The sequence below is a fragment of the Camponotus floridanus genome, unplaced genomic scaffold (assembly GCF_003227725.1).
Source record: "Camponotus floridanus strain SB8 unplaced genomic scaffold, Cflo_v7.5 scaffold66, whole genome shotgun sequence".
NCBI classification, from domain to species: domain Eukaryota; kingdom Metazoa; phylum Arthropoda; class Insecta; order Hymenoptera; family Formicidae; genus Camponotus; species Camponotus floridanus.
The window spans coordinates 169,200-189,069 of NW_020229834.1; the positions used below are offsets into that span (position 1 = coordinate 169,200).

General features: G+C 34.6%; 3 protein-coding genes across 5 annotated transcripts; 1 reads left to right on the plus strand and 2 right to left on the minus strand.

Moving 5' to 3' along the window:
* Positions 1 to 604: 604 nt before the first annotated feature.
* On the minus strand, positions 605 to 2,676 carry LOC105257593 (bolA-like protein 3). Of its 3 annotated transcripts, none has more exons than XM_025413449.1 (5): positions 2,578 to 2,676; positions 1,833 to 2,092; positions 1,049 to 1,175; positions 874 to 962; positions 605 to 770 (listed from the first exon to the last, which is right to left on the minus strand). In XM_025413449.1, exons 2-5 carry the CDS (start codon positions 1,872 to 1,874, stop codon positions 705 to 707), a joined length of 324 nt encoding a protein of 107 aa, XP_025269234.1. In that variant the 5' UTR covers positions 1,875 to 2,092; positions 2,578 to 2,676; the 3' UTR covers positions 605 to 704. The 3 variants fall into 3 exon arrangements, with proteins under 3 accessions (XP_025269234.1, XP_025269233.1, XP_011266626.1); XM_025413448.1 differs by lacking the exon at positions 2,578 to 2,676 and adding an exon at positions 2,411 to 2,537; XM_011268324.3 differs by lacking the exon at positions 2,578 to 2,676 and having other exon boundaries at positions 1,049 to 1,236; positions 1,833 to 2,081.
* An 8,070-nt stretch (positions 2,677 to 10,746) lies between these two features.
* LOC105257152 (putative sodium-coupled neutral amino acid transporter 7) lies at positions 10,747 to 13,349 on the plus strand. The gene is made up of 4 exons (XM_011267595.3): positions 10,747 to 11,211; positions 11,484 to 11,844; positions 11,933 to 12,182; positions 12,459 to 13,349. The coding sequence occupies exons 1-4, from the start codon at positions 11,112 to 11,114 to the stop codon at positions 13,113 to 13,115; spliced, it is 1,368 nt and encodes a 455-aa protein (XP_011265897.1). The 5' UTR covers positions 10,747 to 11,111; the 3' UTR covers positions 13,116 to 13,349.
* A 110-nt stretch (positions 13,350 to 13,459) lies between these two features.
* LOC105257151 (E3 ubiquitin-protein ligase RNF123) lies at positions 13,460 to 19,838 on the minus strand. Its single transcript, XM_011267593.3, has 10 exons — positions 19,230 to 19,838; positions 18,559 to 18,884; positions 17,424 to 18,410; positions 16,906 to 17,042; positions 16,680 to 16,783; positions 15,104 to 16,326; positions 14,590 to 14,918; positions 14,343 to 14,508; positions 14,118 to 14,264; positions 13,460 to 13,999 (listed from the first exon to the last, which is right to left on the minus strand). The coding sequence occupies exons 1-10, from the start codon at positions 19,328 to 19,330 to the stop codon at positions 13,680 to 13,682; spliced, it is 3,840 nt and encodes a 1,279-aa protein (XP_011265895.1). The 5' UTR covers positions 19,331 to 19,838; the 3' UTR covers positions 13,460 to 13,679.
* Between the last annotated feature and the right edge of the window lie 32 nt (positions 19,839 to 19,870).

Below are 19,870 nucleotides of genomic sequence, written 5' to 3' on the forward strand. Positions count from 1 at the left end.
GAAAAATGATTGTGTCATCGACAAAGTATTATGAAAGTGAGATAATTATAGTTTCAAAATAAGATATTAATTAAAATATATAAATCAAAATTAATCAAAATTATATTTTTTTACATCTTAATTATCCCATAATCAGTATAGATCTTTTTTATATATTCACAATATTCACAAGTACATTGTAGTGCACTTTTTCAATTATCTTTCTTTGTATTTTACATATGTAGTGTATATAATAATAATTATATAACAGTCAAGAATAAAAAAGTATTATATAAGAGATATTGCAATAATACATTTTACAAATTTTTAATAACAGTAATTGTTCTGTCATATATATATATATATATATATATATATATATATATATATATATATATAACTCATTGTTTAAATTTTAAATTATACCTTTATAATAATTTTCATGTATTTAAGATACCTGATTTATAAATATAAATGAATCAGGCCATTTAATTAAATAAAAATAAGATTTCTAAAGATTTTTAAAGATATCTATTATCTATCTTTCTAAAGATATCTATTATTTTTTTACAGAATTTCTTTTTATAACATTCTCTTAAAATTTATATTAATAAATTTAAATTTATCCTATATAGAAATATGTATAACATGGATTTTTTAAGTTTTGTACTAAAAATTAATATTAAATATTGTTCTTGTGAAACTAAAATTATGTGTAGAAAACTTTATGATTGCGGGATACTTGTATGTATTCGAAGACCGTGCATATCTTTAATTTCTTCTTTGAGTACCTATAAATATTAAATAAAATTTATAATTTATAATAAAATAATTTATAATAAAATAATTGTATTTCCATTAATATAATTATAATTTTTTCTTGAAAAAATTTACTTCATTAATAATTCGATGTTGTTTTACGGTATTGAGTCCTTTGAATTCTGGAGCAATTACATTTATATCAAACATAGCACCGCATCCTCCTAAAATATAATTGTAATTATATTAATCAAAACAAATGCTTTTTATATTTAAAAAAATATTACATAGAATACAAAATAATGTTCACCTGAAACATCAGTAACTTCGATCAACTGAGCTTGAGGAAATCTGTTCCTTAGGATGGATATCATTTTTTGCTCAGCCTGTTTACCTGCAAGCACACCATTAGGTCCGTTCCATAGCCGAGATAGTAACTGCAACAGTTTGGTTTTATTCATCTTTCTTATTGTGGTCTTCCCAAATGTCATCGCTTATCTATAGCATGCAAAACATTGCTCAAGAGGGATAGAGAGAATTGAGCTTGAGCAAAAAATTTGTTAATTTTATCAAACTTTCATAATGTACTTCATATATTATTACTTGTTTATCTTTTAAATAGACTTTCTTATATTTTTAAATTGTAATAAAATTTATAATAAACAAATAATATTTATATTTATATAAGAATATATTAATATTTGAATAAAAAAAAAGAAATAAATATAAAAATATATTGAAATATATAGTTAAAATAAATATATATCTGTAAGTAATAATTTTTTAAATAATATAAATTATATATATATATATATATATATATATATATAAAATATATTATTAATAAATATTTAATTTCAAAAATTAGTTTTATTCTGTATTCTGCTTAAAATCCAGAATTATTTCTTATTGAATGCAGAAAATGCAGTATTTATTAATAATTTAAAGGCTTTTCTTCAGCTGCGTTATATATACTATTCGTAGTCAATACACCAAGTATATAATCAGAAGAAGAAAAAAATTGAAATAAAATATAGCTGAGATAGGATTTAAAATATATAAAAGAGATATATATACATGTGTAATTAACATACCGATATACCGCGAAAACTTGATCTAAATACATGTTGAAACATAGTTGGACGAAACACGGTTATTCTGCGTCCCGTGTTTATTCTTTTTCCTCGAAATCTCGTTGTTGACAATATTTTTTTGTCGAGGATACTCAAAGAAATGAACTGAACGTGTCGCCGGCAGACTTGAACCTAACCTCTGTTTCATCCCACGCGCACACGCGGATGTTAGGTTGGGTTAACACCAATCAGCTGATTTTTGATTACGCACGAGTACTATTCTATATGAATGAAAATTGATCACATGTATTGTCTAGGTCTAGGCTATTACATTTGTCATACGAAAAATTTTTTAAGCACATTGATTGGCTGCGGGATAGAAAATTTCTAAAGATTCAAAAAATTGTTATTTCACAGCCAATCAATATGCTTAAAAAATTTGTCGTACGACAAATGTAATATTAGACTAATGCATGTGGAGATCTCGATGAAGAGATTATTTCATTTTTGTTGTAAGTTCGAGGTTGTTCACGAGCCACATGCGTTTTTTTTATTTAAATAATAACAATTCAACAAAAAAAAAATCATTCAATTTTTACTTTTTTCAAATGTGTGATCAAACAACAAGAAGAAAACAGACTTAATTAAGTTAAAATAATAATATAGAACTCTTAATTTAATATCATGATAATATATGATTTAAGATCTCTTGATTCAATAAATTTGCTTAATGAAATGTATCCAAATCATCGATATAGAGAGAAACCTGAGAGCGGCCACCAGCCTCGACGGGCACATTTCTCGATGCTTGACGCGCCGTCTGACAAAGTGGACGTGAACTATGTCCATTACGCTCGGTAACGAAACATGGTTTGTGTCTGATATGGGTTCATGTCCGAACTATTCAGAGATGGACAGTCGGATAAGAATCGATAATTCATCGTTCTGTTTTTGACTCATCAATGACAGACCACGCGACTGCCACGCGACGAGCTTACGATTTTGCTTTTCTCTTTCACTCGTCGCGCTTTCACGTTCTTCGTTATGATGTAATAACGAAATGATCTTCACATAATCCTAATTTTTTAAGGGTATTGGCAGACAAGTTTTCCAACTTTGTATGTCCTGTAACAAAAATACAACACATTATGAAAATTACGATTACATGCTTACTTCAAGCTGCCATAGCAATTGGTATACCGAATGTTTGGTAAAAAAAAATTTTTTTATGTCAGGCGTGTTGGTTATGATCAATTCGATAAAGTGCTCCTTCATAATAGCGCGTAGCAGTGCAAGTAAGATGACTGCTTGTCACGGCGCTGACCCGAGTTCGAATCTCCCTGCTGTCGTTTTTTTTATTTTTATTTTCTGAAATAATAAACTAACAAATAATATGTATTGAATTTGGGAGCAGAAAAGGCAAAAAATTAATAAAATAATGACAATTATTGCACAAAAACATACTTGTATTGCCTATCCATGTATTGCATCTTGTATCCTTCTGCATTGGAAATCGGAATAGCCGTTTCTTATGCGAAAATCTCCCATTCTTACATTATTTACTTTATTTCTATACACGCACTTATCATAATAACTATCTATAGAGCACTGACTCGACATAGTGATTGTTTATTATAATGCAAAACAAAAAAATATAAAAATAAAATTAAAAAAACTTAAAAATAGAAATAAAAAAGAAATACAACACGTGATAAAAAAATACAAAAATTACACAACCAACACAATAAAAGCATATACGCATGTACGTGTACACGCAGAAATATTTACAAATAATGTGTCGTGTTATATAAAAGAAACGATAATACGTGTTGCAAAATACACAGATCTTACAGATCGTTAAAAAAATATAAATTTAAAACAATAGAAGAGATCTGTTATGCACAGATAATGAAGTATCACAGACAAATCACGACAGTGAAACGTAATTCTTTTATATATTAATAAAAGATTAAAGAATCTGTATTGTTAATGTAAAGTTATTTTGTATATCATCATACAAAGAATTATAGTTTCACAAACTGATTTATCTATTTTTTTATTATTATTTTCTAAATTAAATATAATTACATAAAAAATGATTACATAAAATTAATCATCCGAATTATCGATCTCATCAAGACATGAGCCAGGATGATATTTATCATAAAAACATGAAAAACATAATGTAATACAATATCTAGCGCATTAGATGCTGTATTGTGCCGTATATGTGTGAGCAATCTTATTAAAACTTTATTTTTTTACAAGAAAATTATTCACATCATTCGATACACTAGATGTTATATTACATTATGTTTTTCATGTCTAACACTAACACGCAAATGCATCAAAGTAAGATATCATTCGCATTGATATGTATATTTTTTTAATTAATTAATTATTTAAAAAATATATAAAATAAAATATTACTATAATAATATGAGAGTTGTAAGCATTTATGAAATACAGATATAATTATTTTAAATAAAAAGAAAAGGTTTTATTAAAACATTTTTAATAAATGTCTTTATAATAAATAAATAAATTTGTCTCTATATATTGGGCGCCCGAAGTCGTCTCGAAATCCTATCCGAATTATGTAAAATGTAGCGCGTGAAATATGAGACGGGGCCGACAAGAAATGGAAGGAGACATGAGCTTTACGATAGAAAATCACCGCTCGCCTCATGCCTACCGCCGCGTGATTTGCCATCATTGGTGAGACAAAAGCAGAACGATAGATTATCGGCTCTTGTCTAACTCTCATGTCCATCTCATGTGAATAGTTCGAATATGAACCATAGCTCGGACATGAACCATAGCTCAGATACGAACCATGTATTATTATCGACTGTAATGGTTTAGTTGACGTCCACTTTGTCAGGCGGCGCATTAGGACAATGTGCCCGTTAAAGCGAGGTGGCCGCTCTCAGGTTTCTCTCTGGTCCTATCTGTCAACAGCGTGGAGGCGACGCGATGCGCATGCGCTCAACGCTGATTGGAGCTGACCGAAGCCGACCGAGCGTGCACAGAGAGACTGAGAGATGTCGTGGCTCGCTTTATCCCTGGAAGTGATACTCCCTCCATGAACATTAACAACAAAATATGAACTACAAAACAAATGTCCACGAAGGTTCTCAGAGGATAACATATATGTCCCTCTGATAATATAAATAATATAAATAAAAATATAAATAATTTAATTAATAATAATTTATTATATAAAAATATTAATATATTCTCTCTTTTCCTTGCTATTATTTATATTATATATTTATATTATATATTTATATTATATGTATAGATATTACATTTAAGTGTGAGTCCAAGAAGCAAATTTCGGATATTCACTGTAAGTCAGCCGCTCTTCGGGCGATCGGGACGAGATTTAAACGGTAGTGCCGCGAAATGGTGTAGAATTTTATGCAAAAAGAACGAAATCGCGTCTGGAAGTCGAGATATAAATTCGCTGTTTTTCGTCTGCGCGCGGACGGTCGAAATCGTGCACGACGCCGCGCATGTTGCCTGCCTATCTCGCGCGATATTCACTGTAACGCGGCGAGTAAAATGGCAAGCCGAATGTAATCGTTCGATTAATTGATTAAATACTTATATATACCGAACGAAAAGATGAATCGGAATGCAATCGTTCGATTAATTAATTAAATATAGATACTACGATCGCGGCGAAGCGGTGGGCGGGCCGCTCTCCGAAACATGATGGTGGTTTGCGATATATCGCGATTGTTCCGTGATACATCAATCGTTCATAATTAATTAATTTAAAATAAAATATACTTCTATTTAAAATGTCGCGTGTATATATAGTACGCAAAATATTTCGGCAGAGAATTATCAATTAATATCATATGTTTGGCCTTGACGACGTATAGCAAGCGGCTATACATGTCATAGCTTTGCCATCATTCACACGGTGACACTCGGATATAGAAAAATATTTAACAACATGATAATTAAGTAAAGAGCATTAAGAACCCACAAACCAATTCGTTTCTTATAATTTATATTATCAGGAGAATATATTTTGCGAGGAGGTCGATGATGCGTTGATGATCTCTTTACAAATCATGTTCTCCTAATAACGCAAACGTGAAAATTTTCGAAAATTCGTTTCTTATAATTTATATTATTAGGAGAATATATTTTGCGAGGAGGTCGATGATGCGTTGATGACCTCTTTACAAATCATATTCTCCTAATAACGCAAGCGTGAAAATTTTCGAAAATTCGTTTCTTATTATTTTATATTATCAGGAGAATATATTTTGCGAGGAGGTCGATGATGCGTTGATGACCTCTTTACAAATCATGTTCTCCTAATAACGCAAGCGTGAAAATTTTCGAAAATTCGTTTCTTATTATTTTATATTATCAGGAGAATATATTTTGCGAGGAGGTCGATGATGCGTTGATGACCTCTTTACAAATCATGTTCTCCTAATAACGCAACCGTGAAAATTTTCGAAAATTCGTTTCTTATTATTTTATATTATCAGGAGAATATATTATGCGAGAAGGTCGAAGATGCGTTGATGACCTCTTCACAAATCATGTTCTCCTAATAACGCAAGCGTGAAAATTTTCGAAAATTCGTTTCTTATTATTTTATATTATCAGAAGAATATATTTTACGAGGATGTCGAAGATGCGTTGATGACATCTTTACAAATCATGTTCTCCTAATAACGCAAGCGTGAAAATTTTCGAAAATTCGTTTCTTATTATTTTATATTATCAGGAGAATATATTTTGCGAGGAGGTCGATAATGCGTTGATGACCTCTTTACAAATCATGTTCTCCTAATAACGCAAGCGTGAAAATTTTCGAAAATTCGTTTCTTATTATTTTATATTATCAGGAGAATATATTTTGCGAGGAGGTCGATGATGCGTTGATGACCTCTTTACAAATCATTTTCTCCTAATAACGCAAACGTGAAAATTTTCGAAAATTCGTTTCTTATTATTTTATATTATCAGGAGAATATATTTTGCGAGGAGGTCGATGATGCGTTGATGACCTCTTTACAAATCATATTCTCCTAATAACGCAAGCGTGAAAATTTTCGAAAATTCGTTTCTTATTATTTTATATTATCAGGAGAATATATTTTGCGAGGAGGTCGATGATGCGTTGATGACCTCTTTACAAATCATGTTCTCTTAATAACGCAAGCGTGAAAATTTTCGAAAATTCGTTTCTTATTATTTTATATTATCAGGAGAATATATTTTGCGAGGAGGTCGATGATGCGTTGATGACCATTTTACAAATCATTTTCTCCTAATAACGCAAACGTGAAAATTTTCGAAAATTCGTTTCTTATTATTTTATATTATCAGGAGAATATATTTTGCAAGGAGGCCGATGATGCGTTGATGACCTCTTTACAAATCATGTTCTCCTAATAACGCAAGCGCGAAAATTTTCGAAAATTCGTTTCTTATAATTTATATTATCAGGAGAATATATTTTGCGAGGAGGTCGATGATGCGTTGATGACCTCTTTACAAATCATGTTCTCCTAATAACGCAAACGTGAAAATTTTCGAAAATTCGTTTCTTATAATTTATATTATCAGGAGAATATATTGTGCAAGGAGGTCGATGATTGATCCCTAAAGGGAAAAGAGGGAGCCTGCCCCCGGAGGGATATACCAAGAAAGAGCCCTGGGGTGCTGCCCGAATCTCAACCCCTCTTGAGGAAGGGAGGGTGGCCCACCCTGTGGCTCGGGGGGCCGGGGCTCGAGCGGGAGACTCGAGCCCCGACCCCGCCGCCCCGGAAAACACCGTGGAGGGCGTGGCGTGGAGGTGATGCCCCTCTGCGCCACAACTAGAGCAGAAACCGCCATACAGGCGGAGTGGGCGGGCCCCCCCCTCCTCGGGGGGGTTCGCCCACGAGGTTAGGTCGTGTGGGTGAGTGGAGAACGACCGGTTGACATCGCTACGGCGCACCCGGTCCTCCCCCCAAACATCCGAGTAGGCATCCGGTGGAGTTTTAGTGGGTATATTGGTCCTTCAGACCAGGAATCCCACATAACCCGCTCTCCCTCCCCGGGGAGTGCGGGTATCCATAAAGGATTTCTCCACCGTTATCAAAAAAAAAAAAAAAAAAAAAGGAGGTCGATGATGCGTTGATGACCTCTTTACAAATCATGTTCTCCTAATAACGCAAACGTGAAAATTTTCGAAAATTCGTTTCTTATAATTTATATTATCAGGAGAATATATTGTGCGAGGAGGTCGATGATGCGTTGATGACCTCTTTACAAATCATGTTCTCCTAATAACGCAAACGTGAAAATTTTCGAAAATTCGTTTCTTATAATTTATATGATCAGGAGAATATATTTTGCGAGGAGGTCGATGATGCGTTGATGACCTCTTTACAAATCATGTTCTCCTAATAACGCAAACGTGAAAATTTTCGAAAATTCGTTTCTTATAATTTATATTATCTGGAGAATATATTGTGCGAGGAGGTCGATGATGCGTTGATGACCTCTTTACAAATCATGTTCTCCTAATAACGCAAGCGCGAAAATTTTCGAAAATTCGTTTCTTATAATTTATATTATCAGGAGAATATATTGTGCGAGGAGGTCGATGATGCGTTGATGACCTCTTTACAAATCATGTTCTCCTAATAACGCAAACGTGAAAATTTTCGAAAATTCGTTTCTTATAATTTATATGATCAGGAGAATATATTGTGCGAAGAGGTCGATGATACGTTGATGACCTCTTTACAAATCATGTTCTCCTAATAACGCAAACGTGAAAATTTTCGAAAATTCGTTTCTTATAATTTATATTATCAGGAGAATATATTTTGCGAGGAGGTCGATGATGCGTTGATGACCTCTTTACAAATCATGTTCTCCTAATAACGCAAGCGTGAAAATTTTCGAAAATTCGTTTCTTATAATTTATATTATCAGGAGAATATATTTTGCGAGGAGGTTGATGATGCGTTGATGACCTCTTTACAAATCATGTTCTCCTAATAACGCAAGCGTGAAAATTTTCGAAAATTCGTTTCTTATTATTTTATATTATCAGGAGAATATATTTTGCGAGGAGGTCGATGATGCGTTGATGACCTCTTTACAAATCATGTTCTCCTAATAACGCAAGCGTGAAAATTTTCGAAAATTCGTTTCTTATTATTTTATATTATCAGGAGAATATATTTTGCGAGGAGGTCGATGATGCGTTGATGACCTCTTTACAAATCATGTTCTCCTAATAACGCAAGCGTGAAAATTTTCGAAAATTCGTTTCTTATTATTTTATATTATCAGGAGAATATATTTTGCGAGGAGGTCGATGATGCGTTGATGACCTCTTTACAAATCATGTTCTCCTAATAACGCAAACGTGAAAATTTTCGAAAATTCGTTTCTTATTATTTTATATTATCAGGAGAATATATTGTGCGAGGAGGTCGATGATGCGTTGATGACCTCTTTACAAATCATGTTCTCCTAATAACGCAAGCGCGAAAATTTTCGAAAATTCGTTTCTTATAATTTATATGATCAGGAGAATATATTGTGCGAAGAGGTCGATGATGCGTTGATGACCTCTTTACAAATCATGTTCTCCTAATAACGCAAACGTGAAAATTTTCGAAAATTCGTTTCTTGTTATTTTATATTATCAGGAGAATATATTTTGCGAGGAGGTCGATGATGCGTTGATGACCTCTTTACAAATCATGTTCTCCTAATAACGCAAGCGTGAAAATTTTCGAAAATTCGTTTCTTATTATTTTATATTATCAGGAGAATATATTTTGCGAGGAGGTCGATGATGCGTTGATGACCTCTTTACAAATCATGTTCTCCTAATAACGCAAGCGTGAAAATTTTCGAAAATTCGTTTCTTATTATTTTATATTATCAGGAGAATATATTTTGCGAGGAGGTCGATGATGCGTTGATGACCTCTTTACAAATCATGTTCTCCTAATAACGCAAACGTGAAAATTTTCGAAAATTCGTTTCTTGTTATTTTATATTATCAGGAGAATATATTTTGCGAGGAGGTCGATGATGCGTTGATGACCTCTTTACAAATCATGTTCTCCTAATAACGCAAGCGTGAAAATTTTCGAAAATTCGTTTCTTATTATTTTATATTATCAGGAGAATATATTTTGCGAGGAGGTCGAAGATGCGTTGATGACCTCTTTACAAATCATGTTCTCCTAATAACGCAAGTGTGAAAATTTTCGAAAATTCGTTTCTTATTATTTTATATTATCAGGAGAATATATTTTGCGAGGAGGTCGATAATGCGTTGATGACCTCTTTACAAATCATGTTCTCCTAATAACGCATTTAAAAAAAAAAAAAAAAAGAAAAATTTCGCGAACAATTAATGTTCGAAATAATTTACGCATTGCCATCCGCGTTTTGTGGGCTCTTAATGCTCTTTACTTAATTATCATGTTGATAAATACATAGAACCGTATTATTTACCAATTTATTTTGAAAAATATTTATTTCATCTTTGAATATTACAGTATCTGTCGCGATTGAATAATTTATTTATTATCAATTTACACACATAAGTATTTAATTGTTATATAGCACTGGTGCTACCGGCATTTCGTGTACATAGCACGGAACAAAACCAGAAATTGTGCAATTATATATTTCCTTCTGAGAACATTCATGGACTTTGACTTTGTAGTTCATGTCCATGTTTTGAATGTCCATAGAGGGAGTATCACTTTTGGGGTCACTCCATAGCTTGGACATGAACCATAGCTCAGACACGAACCATGTATTATTATCGACTTTAATGGATGTAGTTGACGTCCACTTTGTCAGGGAGCGCATTAGGACAATATATCCGTTAAAGCGAGGTGGCCGCTCTCAGGTTTCTCTCTGATCGATATATATCCAAATGTATCATTGAGTTTTTTTGCACCCTAAGATCTCGGGTCCCCAGAAATAAAACGCCATCTATTCAATCGTCAAGTCACGAACAAAGAGAGTTAAATTCTCTTTGGTCGTGAATATCTGTACTTTTGTAATCCGATTGAAGACGCAATTTCAAGACGAAACATGCGTTACCACATACTGCAAATGAGGCTGAGACATTGTGATTAAATGTTGAATTCGTTCGTCTTCATTTTATGATTGTTGACCTTTGCCCCGTGAAACATATGGACTTTGCGTATCGGAAGAAATACTTGCCACGAAAAACAAAGCCGAAATCTCGTTAGAATTTCAATAATTGAAAACTGATCGCGTGAATTATCTAACATGGATTATTTAACAGACTCCGAGTGGCTGAGCAATAATGATTTGTACTTATCAACTGCACCGAGTCCTTCAGCTGCGCGTAATAACGAGATTCGAAGAGGTAATATAATATGACAATATAATATGAAACATTATCTCCTTAACCTATGAGTCGTTAATGTTAAATCTATAAGTAAAATCTATATTAATGAAATCTATATATGATTTGGTTATAATTAGTAAAATAAATTAAAATTGAATAAACTAAATAAATAGTCTCTGTTTCCGTTTGATTACAACTATAATAATGTAAAGAATGTCAATAGCACGATGAAATATGGAAGAACTAATAAAGATAAAATAGATTTTTTCAATATTATTTTTGTATCTCAGGTGCTGGTATCTTGGGAACAATCTTCTTAATTGTAAACACTACATTGGGCGCTGGTTTATTAAATGTTCCACAGGCTTTTGATAAGGCTGGTGGAGTAGGAACTTCTGTCATAGCACAGTTTGTTTTTCTTATATTCATCACATCGGCACTGGTCATACTAGCCAGCTGTAGTGATAGTACAGGCAGCAATACCATGCAAGATGCATTTGCTGCATTATGTGGATATAAATATCTTATTTTCTGTGGAATTTGTGTAGCTATTTACAGTTTTGGTTGCTGCTTAACGTTCCTAATAATTGTAGGCGATCAATTTGATAGAGTCTTTGCTACATATTATGGTTTGGATTATTGTCATACTTGGTAACTATTACACACAATAAAAAAAAGAAGAAATTATATCAATCTGTAAAATTTCTTCAATATACAGAAAGAACTTAAAATATTACAGGTATTTATCCAGACCATTTGTGACAGCTTTATCCTGCAGTATATTTATATTGCCTTTGTGCTTTTTTAAAAGATTGGACATTTTGAGTTATGCAAGCTCCATTGGATGCATAACCATAATATATGTTATATGGTTAATAATTTATAAAAGCATTACACAACAGACTGATACTGTACCACCTATAAAAATTTGGCCAGACAATGGATATGAAATTTTACAAATAATACCCATCATTTGTTTCGCTTATCAGGTATTTGAGTTTTTAATCTATCATTATTTTATATATTCTCTTAGTAATGTTATTTAAAAACATTACGTTTAATATATGATATATAATCTTTATATTTATGTTACTATGTATCATGATTTTTATATTCCTAATTTTTATTTTTATTATTATGTATCATAATTTTAATATAAGTTTTATCAACATTTATCTATAAAAGATATACTATTAAAAACAAATTATTATATTTAAAATGATGTATATATACAGTATGCATACTCATATTCATATTTAACACAGAGTCACATGACCGCAATACCAACTTATGCCTGCATGAAGGACCGTCATCTGGGAAAATTCACTCTGTGCGTCGTGATTAGTATGCTGATTTGTTTTGGTGCATACAGTATCGTCGGTTATTTTGGCTACCTCACATTTGGCAGTGGTAAGGTACCGAGCGATATCTTACAAGGCTACACCGAGAAGAGCGTCGTACTGACTGTGGCGATAATCGCAGTCGCCATCAAAAACTTCACCACTTATCCCATCGTTCTATACTGCGGACGAGACGCGCTTCTCGGTATTTTCAACGTTAATCTCGATCGAATTGGCGTTCGTGTAGCTGTCACATTGGTTTGGTTTATCTCATCATTGGTAATCGCCATTCTCGTACCGGATATCTCACCGATTATCAATTTACTGGGAGCATTATCTGCCACGTTCATCTTCGTACTGCCAGGTATCTGCCTCTTGCAAAACATACTTCTTAAGGATTCAGAATTGTACTTGAACAAAAACCGTTTATTGATCGTCTTTGCCATTTTCCTGACTGCACTCGGCGCTTTCGTATGCGGCTTCGTATTTCTAAAGACTCTTCAGGATCTTTACAAAATACCGTCTAAATTGCCGCCATTGGTCACCGGTTTTAGGCAGTTTAAAGAAAGTCTATGCGTATGAATATTACTCGAAATACATATATTGCATTTATTTTTCTACGAAAAATTAGATTTTATATTATTGTTAACGATGATCTGTCTCATCTGTATCATGTTGTACATGGAGCGTACATGTGAATGGAATCGAACTGCCGATAGAAAATAAAATTAAGGAAATCGATCTGTAATTTTGCCATATTTTCTTTTACTTTTTGTAACGTTCAGATAGATACGAATAAGACTGATATAATTTTTATTAGCAAGTTTTTATTTATAAATTCACATGCGCAATTTCTTTGCGCAAAATCAATATTTTTTTATACCTTTGCAATCCTTCATTGCCAAAATTTGCTCAATATAGCAGGTGGATATAATATATTTGTGAATATATATGAATAAAGAATCTTGAATACTTTATATAATCTCTCTTTCTGTCATTTGATTTTCTAATTTTTACAGAATTTCTCAGCATGATAAAAATTACGATAGTTTTATGAATACTCGATACGACGAGTATGTATATTGCAGGATTAGCGGACTTTAATACAATATATGCAACCTGTCCATGATGATCTTTATCACTGGATCAAGAAGTCACTCTCGATACTGCGAATTCGCTAATGAAATCGTGCAACGTATTCCCGCTTAGATCTTCGACTTTATCTATGGTCGCTTTGCAAAAGAAACACTCCCTCGTATTGAGCAGATGACGATCTATGCAGGTACGACAGGTTTGATGATTGCACGGTTTGAACGTAGCGGCGATCGGAAACGCGTAGCAAATCGTACAAGTGTCATCGTCGTCGCTTATCAGTTTGGTATCGGGTAAGAGCGTGCGACAAGTATCGAGATACTTTATCATTTCTGTTATTCGACTAATTTCCTCCGCCGTCACATCTTCCTGATCTACGAAGAAAAAACGAAACATGATTAATTAAAAATATTATTAATTAAATATTAATGAGTATTGGAGAAATAAATATTTTTAAGATTATATAGTGTTAAGTATACTCAAAATACTTACAATTTAATAATGAGAATGGTTTTACATTTTTCGTTTTTGTATTTTTCAACTTTGTATCACCCAAAACAAAATATAGAGAACTGATCTGGAAGCTCGGCTCTGTCAATAAACTTCGCGTGATTCTAGGCACTTCAATCGTCGGTTTCGCTGATGAGAGAAAAGCACAATTATTAACACTCGTTCTATACGTATAGATGAAGTTTCTTTTTTCATTTTAATATTTACCTGCAAAATCTTTCATTTCTTTTTCGAGGAGAGCCAGTAGAATACCGATAACGGCAGCTAATATAGGAAAATGATCTACAGATTCTAAATCTGGTATCTCCAATAGCACTACGTGCTGAAAACAACTCGTCTGCGAACTCATTCTGTTCAACACTTGACAGAGTAACTGAAATCACAAGTCATAATGATCAAAATGGGCCGTAACAATTAGAGCATAATCATTTACTAGATAACATCACTCGCTTACTTGACATAATCTGGCTAATAAAGTCTCGCTGGAAGACTGTGTGGGATCGCTAAAAACACCCGGAGCCACCGTAGAGATCATCTCCAACACTCGGAGCAATGAAATCGCTAAATCGAAGCAAGTGGCACAGATTTTCAATTGTCTCGATTCGATAAATACTCGCTCCGGCCTCGATGACACGTTGTGAATCTCTTGCACCATACCGATGAACTCGGAAAATGCCCAATTTAATTGATTCAATAGCGAGTTCAAGAACTGCGTGGTAGCCTGAGAATTTCCCAATAATATATCTCTCACATGTGCTTGATATACCGCCGATGGACATGGTTCTAAAACAAATCTTGAAGATACTATTTCGTGAAATCGAAATAAAATAAAATCTTGATGTTCATAAAAATTCAAAAAACTTCGTAGAGACATTATTCGATATTTTGCAGACTGATATAAATAAATTTATCAATTTTACAATGTTCCAATAAAAAAAAATAATATTCTTCAATAAAAAAAAACATACTTATTGGCTGAGAAATAGATTCCTGCTGCAACAGTTTTGGGCCGACCTTCTTCGAAAGATGCGGACTCTTGTCATATCGGAAAGCGAAACCGTTGCCCTGCCAGAATCTGACCAGAACCCAGTTGGACTGCGCCCACGCTCTATTCTCATAAGGCTTGAGTAGATTCGTGATGACCTTTATTCTGCTTTCGCGCGGTACGTTTTCCAACGCTTCCAACGTCAATGGATTCGATACGAAGCCCGCGAGCGTGAGTATCAGTACGTCCTTGGAGTTGGCGTGCACTATGCGTGGATCGAGGAAGTGATCGCACAGAAATTCGGCGGCGTTGCGCAACATCTCTCGATAATCCGGGATGTCCTCGATCGGCGCGGTGGGATGCATATGAGCGCGCAGGCTGACGCACAGATCAGAGAGTGTCTCCAGATAAAAATCGGGCACGAAACTGAACATGCACCCCTGCTGACTGGCAGTTTGCAAGGTCAACGTGACTACTTTAAGCAGCCAAGCCAATTGCGCTTGCTTTTCCGCCGAGTATACGGCAGCCCTGATCCACGCCATATGTCTCCCTTGCTCCGAGAGTTTCTTATTGAAAATATCTGTCGTGCGGAGCAATTCTCGCTGAATCGCTTCTGCATCAAGATCTTTTGTCTGTGGAGACGTTTCTCGCTCAACGTACTTGAGTCTTGCCTTGGTGTCAGCGATCGCGTTAACATACGCGGACATACTGTCGCGTAGACTAGCCACCTTGGCCAACTGCTTCTTCGCCGCTACATGATAGAATAGGATAATACCGTCTAATAATTCCATCAACGAGGTCGCCGGATCTGCGGGACCGTGACGTATTGGAGTCCTGTCTTCTCTAGTATGTGTAAAGAATCCGAATCTTTCCAATATCATTGAACTACCTTGATTACCCGCCGCCGGCGGATTGATGTTCATTAGGCGCGGGAAAATAGCCGCCGGTATAGCCACAGGCAAATCAGCCAGTGGCCTCACGCCGCTGGCGACCACGGCGGTGGTATATGCGTTATTCGACGCTTCGTGCATAGTTGTCGTCGTAGCACTCTGTTGCTGTTGCTGCTGTTGTTCCATAGCAAGGATTACCTCATGATTCGGACCTAGGAGGCGTAGCAATTCGTTCTTGAATGTCTTGTTTAAGTGGGTTATTACGCCGCCAAGTCTGTCGATTCCAGAGTAATTGATCGATGCATCGTAGAACGCCCTGCCCATTCCAATTTATAAGGAATTTGCTATTACGTAAATCAAACGTAGCTCAATAATACTTGCGAATAACGTATATATAATGAGAGAAGCGAATATATACTTAAAAAGAGATATTAAAGAAAGGGGAAATCTAGAATCCCAAATATATCGTTGTGCAAAAACGCGAAAAATAAAAATAATAATGCAAGCGTTAAAGCGTTTTACAGTATAGTATGTCTAGATCTACAAAAGTTAGAAAAATTATATGTATATAAGACACACAAGCTTGGTTGGAGGTGTCTACGTTACTAAAGAGAGTCGAATCCTTTTGCAAGTACGTGTCTGAGAATTCTTGTGGTAATGCCTTATCACCTGCAGGGTATATAGACTGGGCTTGTTCCAATTTCAGTGTCCCATAAAATTCTGAATGCAACCAGAAGTCGATGGAAGCAACATAATGTGATCGGCAAGGGTGTCTGCAGAATTGGTAAAACGTCTGCAGGTTTGCTGACTAAATGTTTGATAATTACGCGAACGATTCGCGTATATAAGAGAGTACCTATCCGTATCGTACGTGACACGCACATTGTGTACTTACACGACTGGATATCAAGTTTTCTTGAACGAAACGTTTGAATTTCCTTAAAAATATAGTCCTTGATGCCGGTCTTTTAGGCGTTCCGTCGTTATTATTTAACAGGGTGACTAGTAACTCGACTTGTAACGCTTCTACCTCTATGCAAAAAAAAATACAATGTTATTGTTCCATTTGTAAAAATGATATAATTGCGTTAGTAAATTTAAAAAATATTGCTCCAAAATATTCATTTTCTCAAAGAATACTAAAAAAAATTTGATAACGTTGATATGAATATTTATATATAAATTCTATTACAATTTCATTTTTAATTATTGTTCTTATTAAAAATAATAAAATTCTCTCTAAAAGAAATTGGAGCGATTAAAAAATTATTATTAATAAAAATAATTATATTATATTATTGTATATATAAATAATTGTATTAATTTTGTTACTATACAAATAACTATATTAATAAAATTATTGCATAATTATAATTTGCAAATATAAACGTCTCAAAAGTAATTTAATCGTACCGGATATGGCAGTTTTGATGCGCTCACAGGCGTATAAGTAATTGGTTTTGTTCATCTCGATCGATGGATCCAAGGGATTCGTTTCCCACCAGACCTTCTCCACCACGTCCGTGAGTCCACCTTCATCCAGTGGTTTTACGTGCACGAAATTGGCGAAACGCACGCGATCGAATAGCACATATTGTAGCAAATGTTGCCGCGTAACGGTGTGCTGGCAAATCTTCGTCAGCAGCATCAAACTTTTACATTGGTCTGGATATTCGAGCAATAGAGAAACATGTCGAAAGGCGGACAATAAATGAAGCACCGTACTCTCTAGGCACATCTTAATCTCATGCTCCTCCAAAAACGCCCATAAAAGATCCAGGCAGATAATCGGTCGCGTGCTATGACTATTCGAGAACATGGACTTTGTCGTAACATCATCTGTGCTTATGTTGCAAAGTGTCCGCATGAACGGTACGAAAACCGCATCTGTGACGTATGGAACAGTAAGCAATGGGCCAATGTGTTTCAAAATAGATCTCGCCAGACACATGAGAAATCCTCGAGAGCTCAAAATTTTATCTTCCAATAAAATGTTTTGCTTGTCAGATTTGTTTTTAGAATATTCAAACAATTCGATCACTTGCGAGAGCCATTGAAAAAGAAGTACGGCTTGGCGAACTTGCGTCGTCGGTGGTGCTTGCAATGGTTCGTAATCCTCTACGGGATATCTAAATGGTATGGAGCCGAAATTGGCTGTCAAGTTTTCGGTAAAGGCTAAGCTAACGGTAGGAAAATATGCGATTCCGGCGCCCATCGATATATTCTCGAACGCTTTGCCTAGACTTTTGCCGTTTCTATAGAAATCTATCGTTCCGTCATCCATGTCCAGCGCACAGCCAATAATGTCACCTGTCAACCAGGATTCGCCATATTTGTGCGTGGTTACATTCCATTTTCTTACACGATTTCCATCGTAAGCGTACGAGTTTGGAGTATCCCCTGACAAAGAAAGTAAAATATTTATAACAGTTGAAATAATCAATCCTTGTGAGAATAAAATGAGTTATTTAAAATAATTATATTTGTTTTTTTCTTGAAAAATTTTAAATATAACACAATATAGTTATATGATAATATTTCAATTTACCAACGCCATATTGTTGATTAAATTTACATTGAGCAGTTCCCCATCCAACTTGCATCACTCCTTTGGATCCTAGTTGTACCTCATACATCCATTTTCCTTTGAACACTCCTGTATTAGCACGCATTGTACTGAAACTACTCTGTGAATTGACACTCAATCTGTCAGGGGAGACGATACAAAGACCATGGTGCATAGATATATCAAATCTAACAATATGGGGACCAATACAACCCTCTCTGTTATCCTCAGAATTTTGAGTGTCAATGTATATATTCAATAAGGATCTTCTTATGTACTCATTTATGCAAGTCAAATCCTGTACTAATCTGAAACATTGGCCAAAATATATTGGTTAATAAAATAAATTAATGTGTTATAAAAGGGAAAGAAGATTACATATATTAATGTGAAATAAAATAAGTTATTTAAAAAAAGTTAATATAAACATATGATCTATATTTTCATATGTTGCATTTATATATATAGATTTTATATAATTTAGAGCAAAACAAATAATAGAGAGGAAAGATTATAAAAAGATAATGGAATTTGTAGCAATTACAAATAAAATAAAGATATTCAGATTAAAAGACAAAAGTACTAAAAGATACTTGCACAAAATACAGCTTTAAACAGATAAACCTTCTCCTTTTCATAGAAGGGAATCGTACCTCGATTGTCCAGGATGATCTTCATTGGCTTTAGCGCTAGCGACACGGAACTCGACGAGGCTCGCGCCGAAGATTCTGCACATGATTTCGTCCGCGTCCATCGCTGCCACTGAAAATTTATCGGACGGACAGGCAGGCAGACAGGCAGGTTAATTTGAAACTCGACGCGACATCGTGGAATATTTTTCGAGCGAAGATTTCTGCAACCAAGCTCGTTTCATTCGCCGCGTTAATTGTCAACTCGCGGCAACGGCAGGTGATAAGAGATGATTAATAATCAACGTTACTGATCTCAAGCTCGTATTATACAAGGAAACCCGCCGACGTCGCCATGTCCGCTGTCATGCACGACGACGACGACGAAAGTCACTGCCCGCCGCGATTACTACTCGTTATTGACGAGGGACAACAGAGGCAACGCGCGCGCATGACGTATCGCGCTTCAGGTGCGGGAGAGGGGAGGATATCAGCTGATGCATCAGCCGTCTGATGATCAGCGCGCGCCAATTTAAACGCATCGTTACTCGTAAAATTAAAAAAAAAATATAAAATAACAATTCAACTTACTACTCAAACTTACTACTGTAAGTATCGAGATGCAATTCAGGATAAATGCGAAAGGACGCTGCCGGTGCTAATCG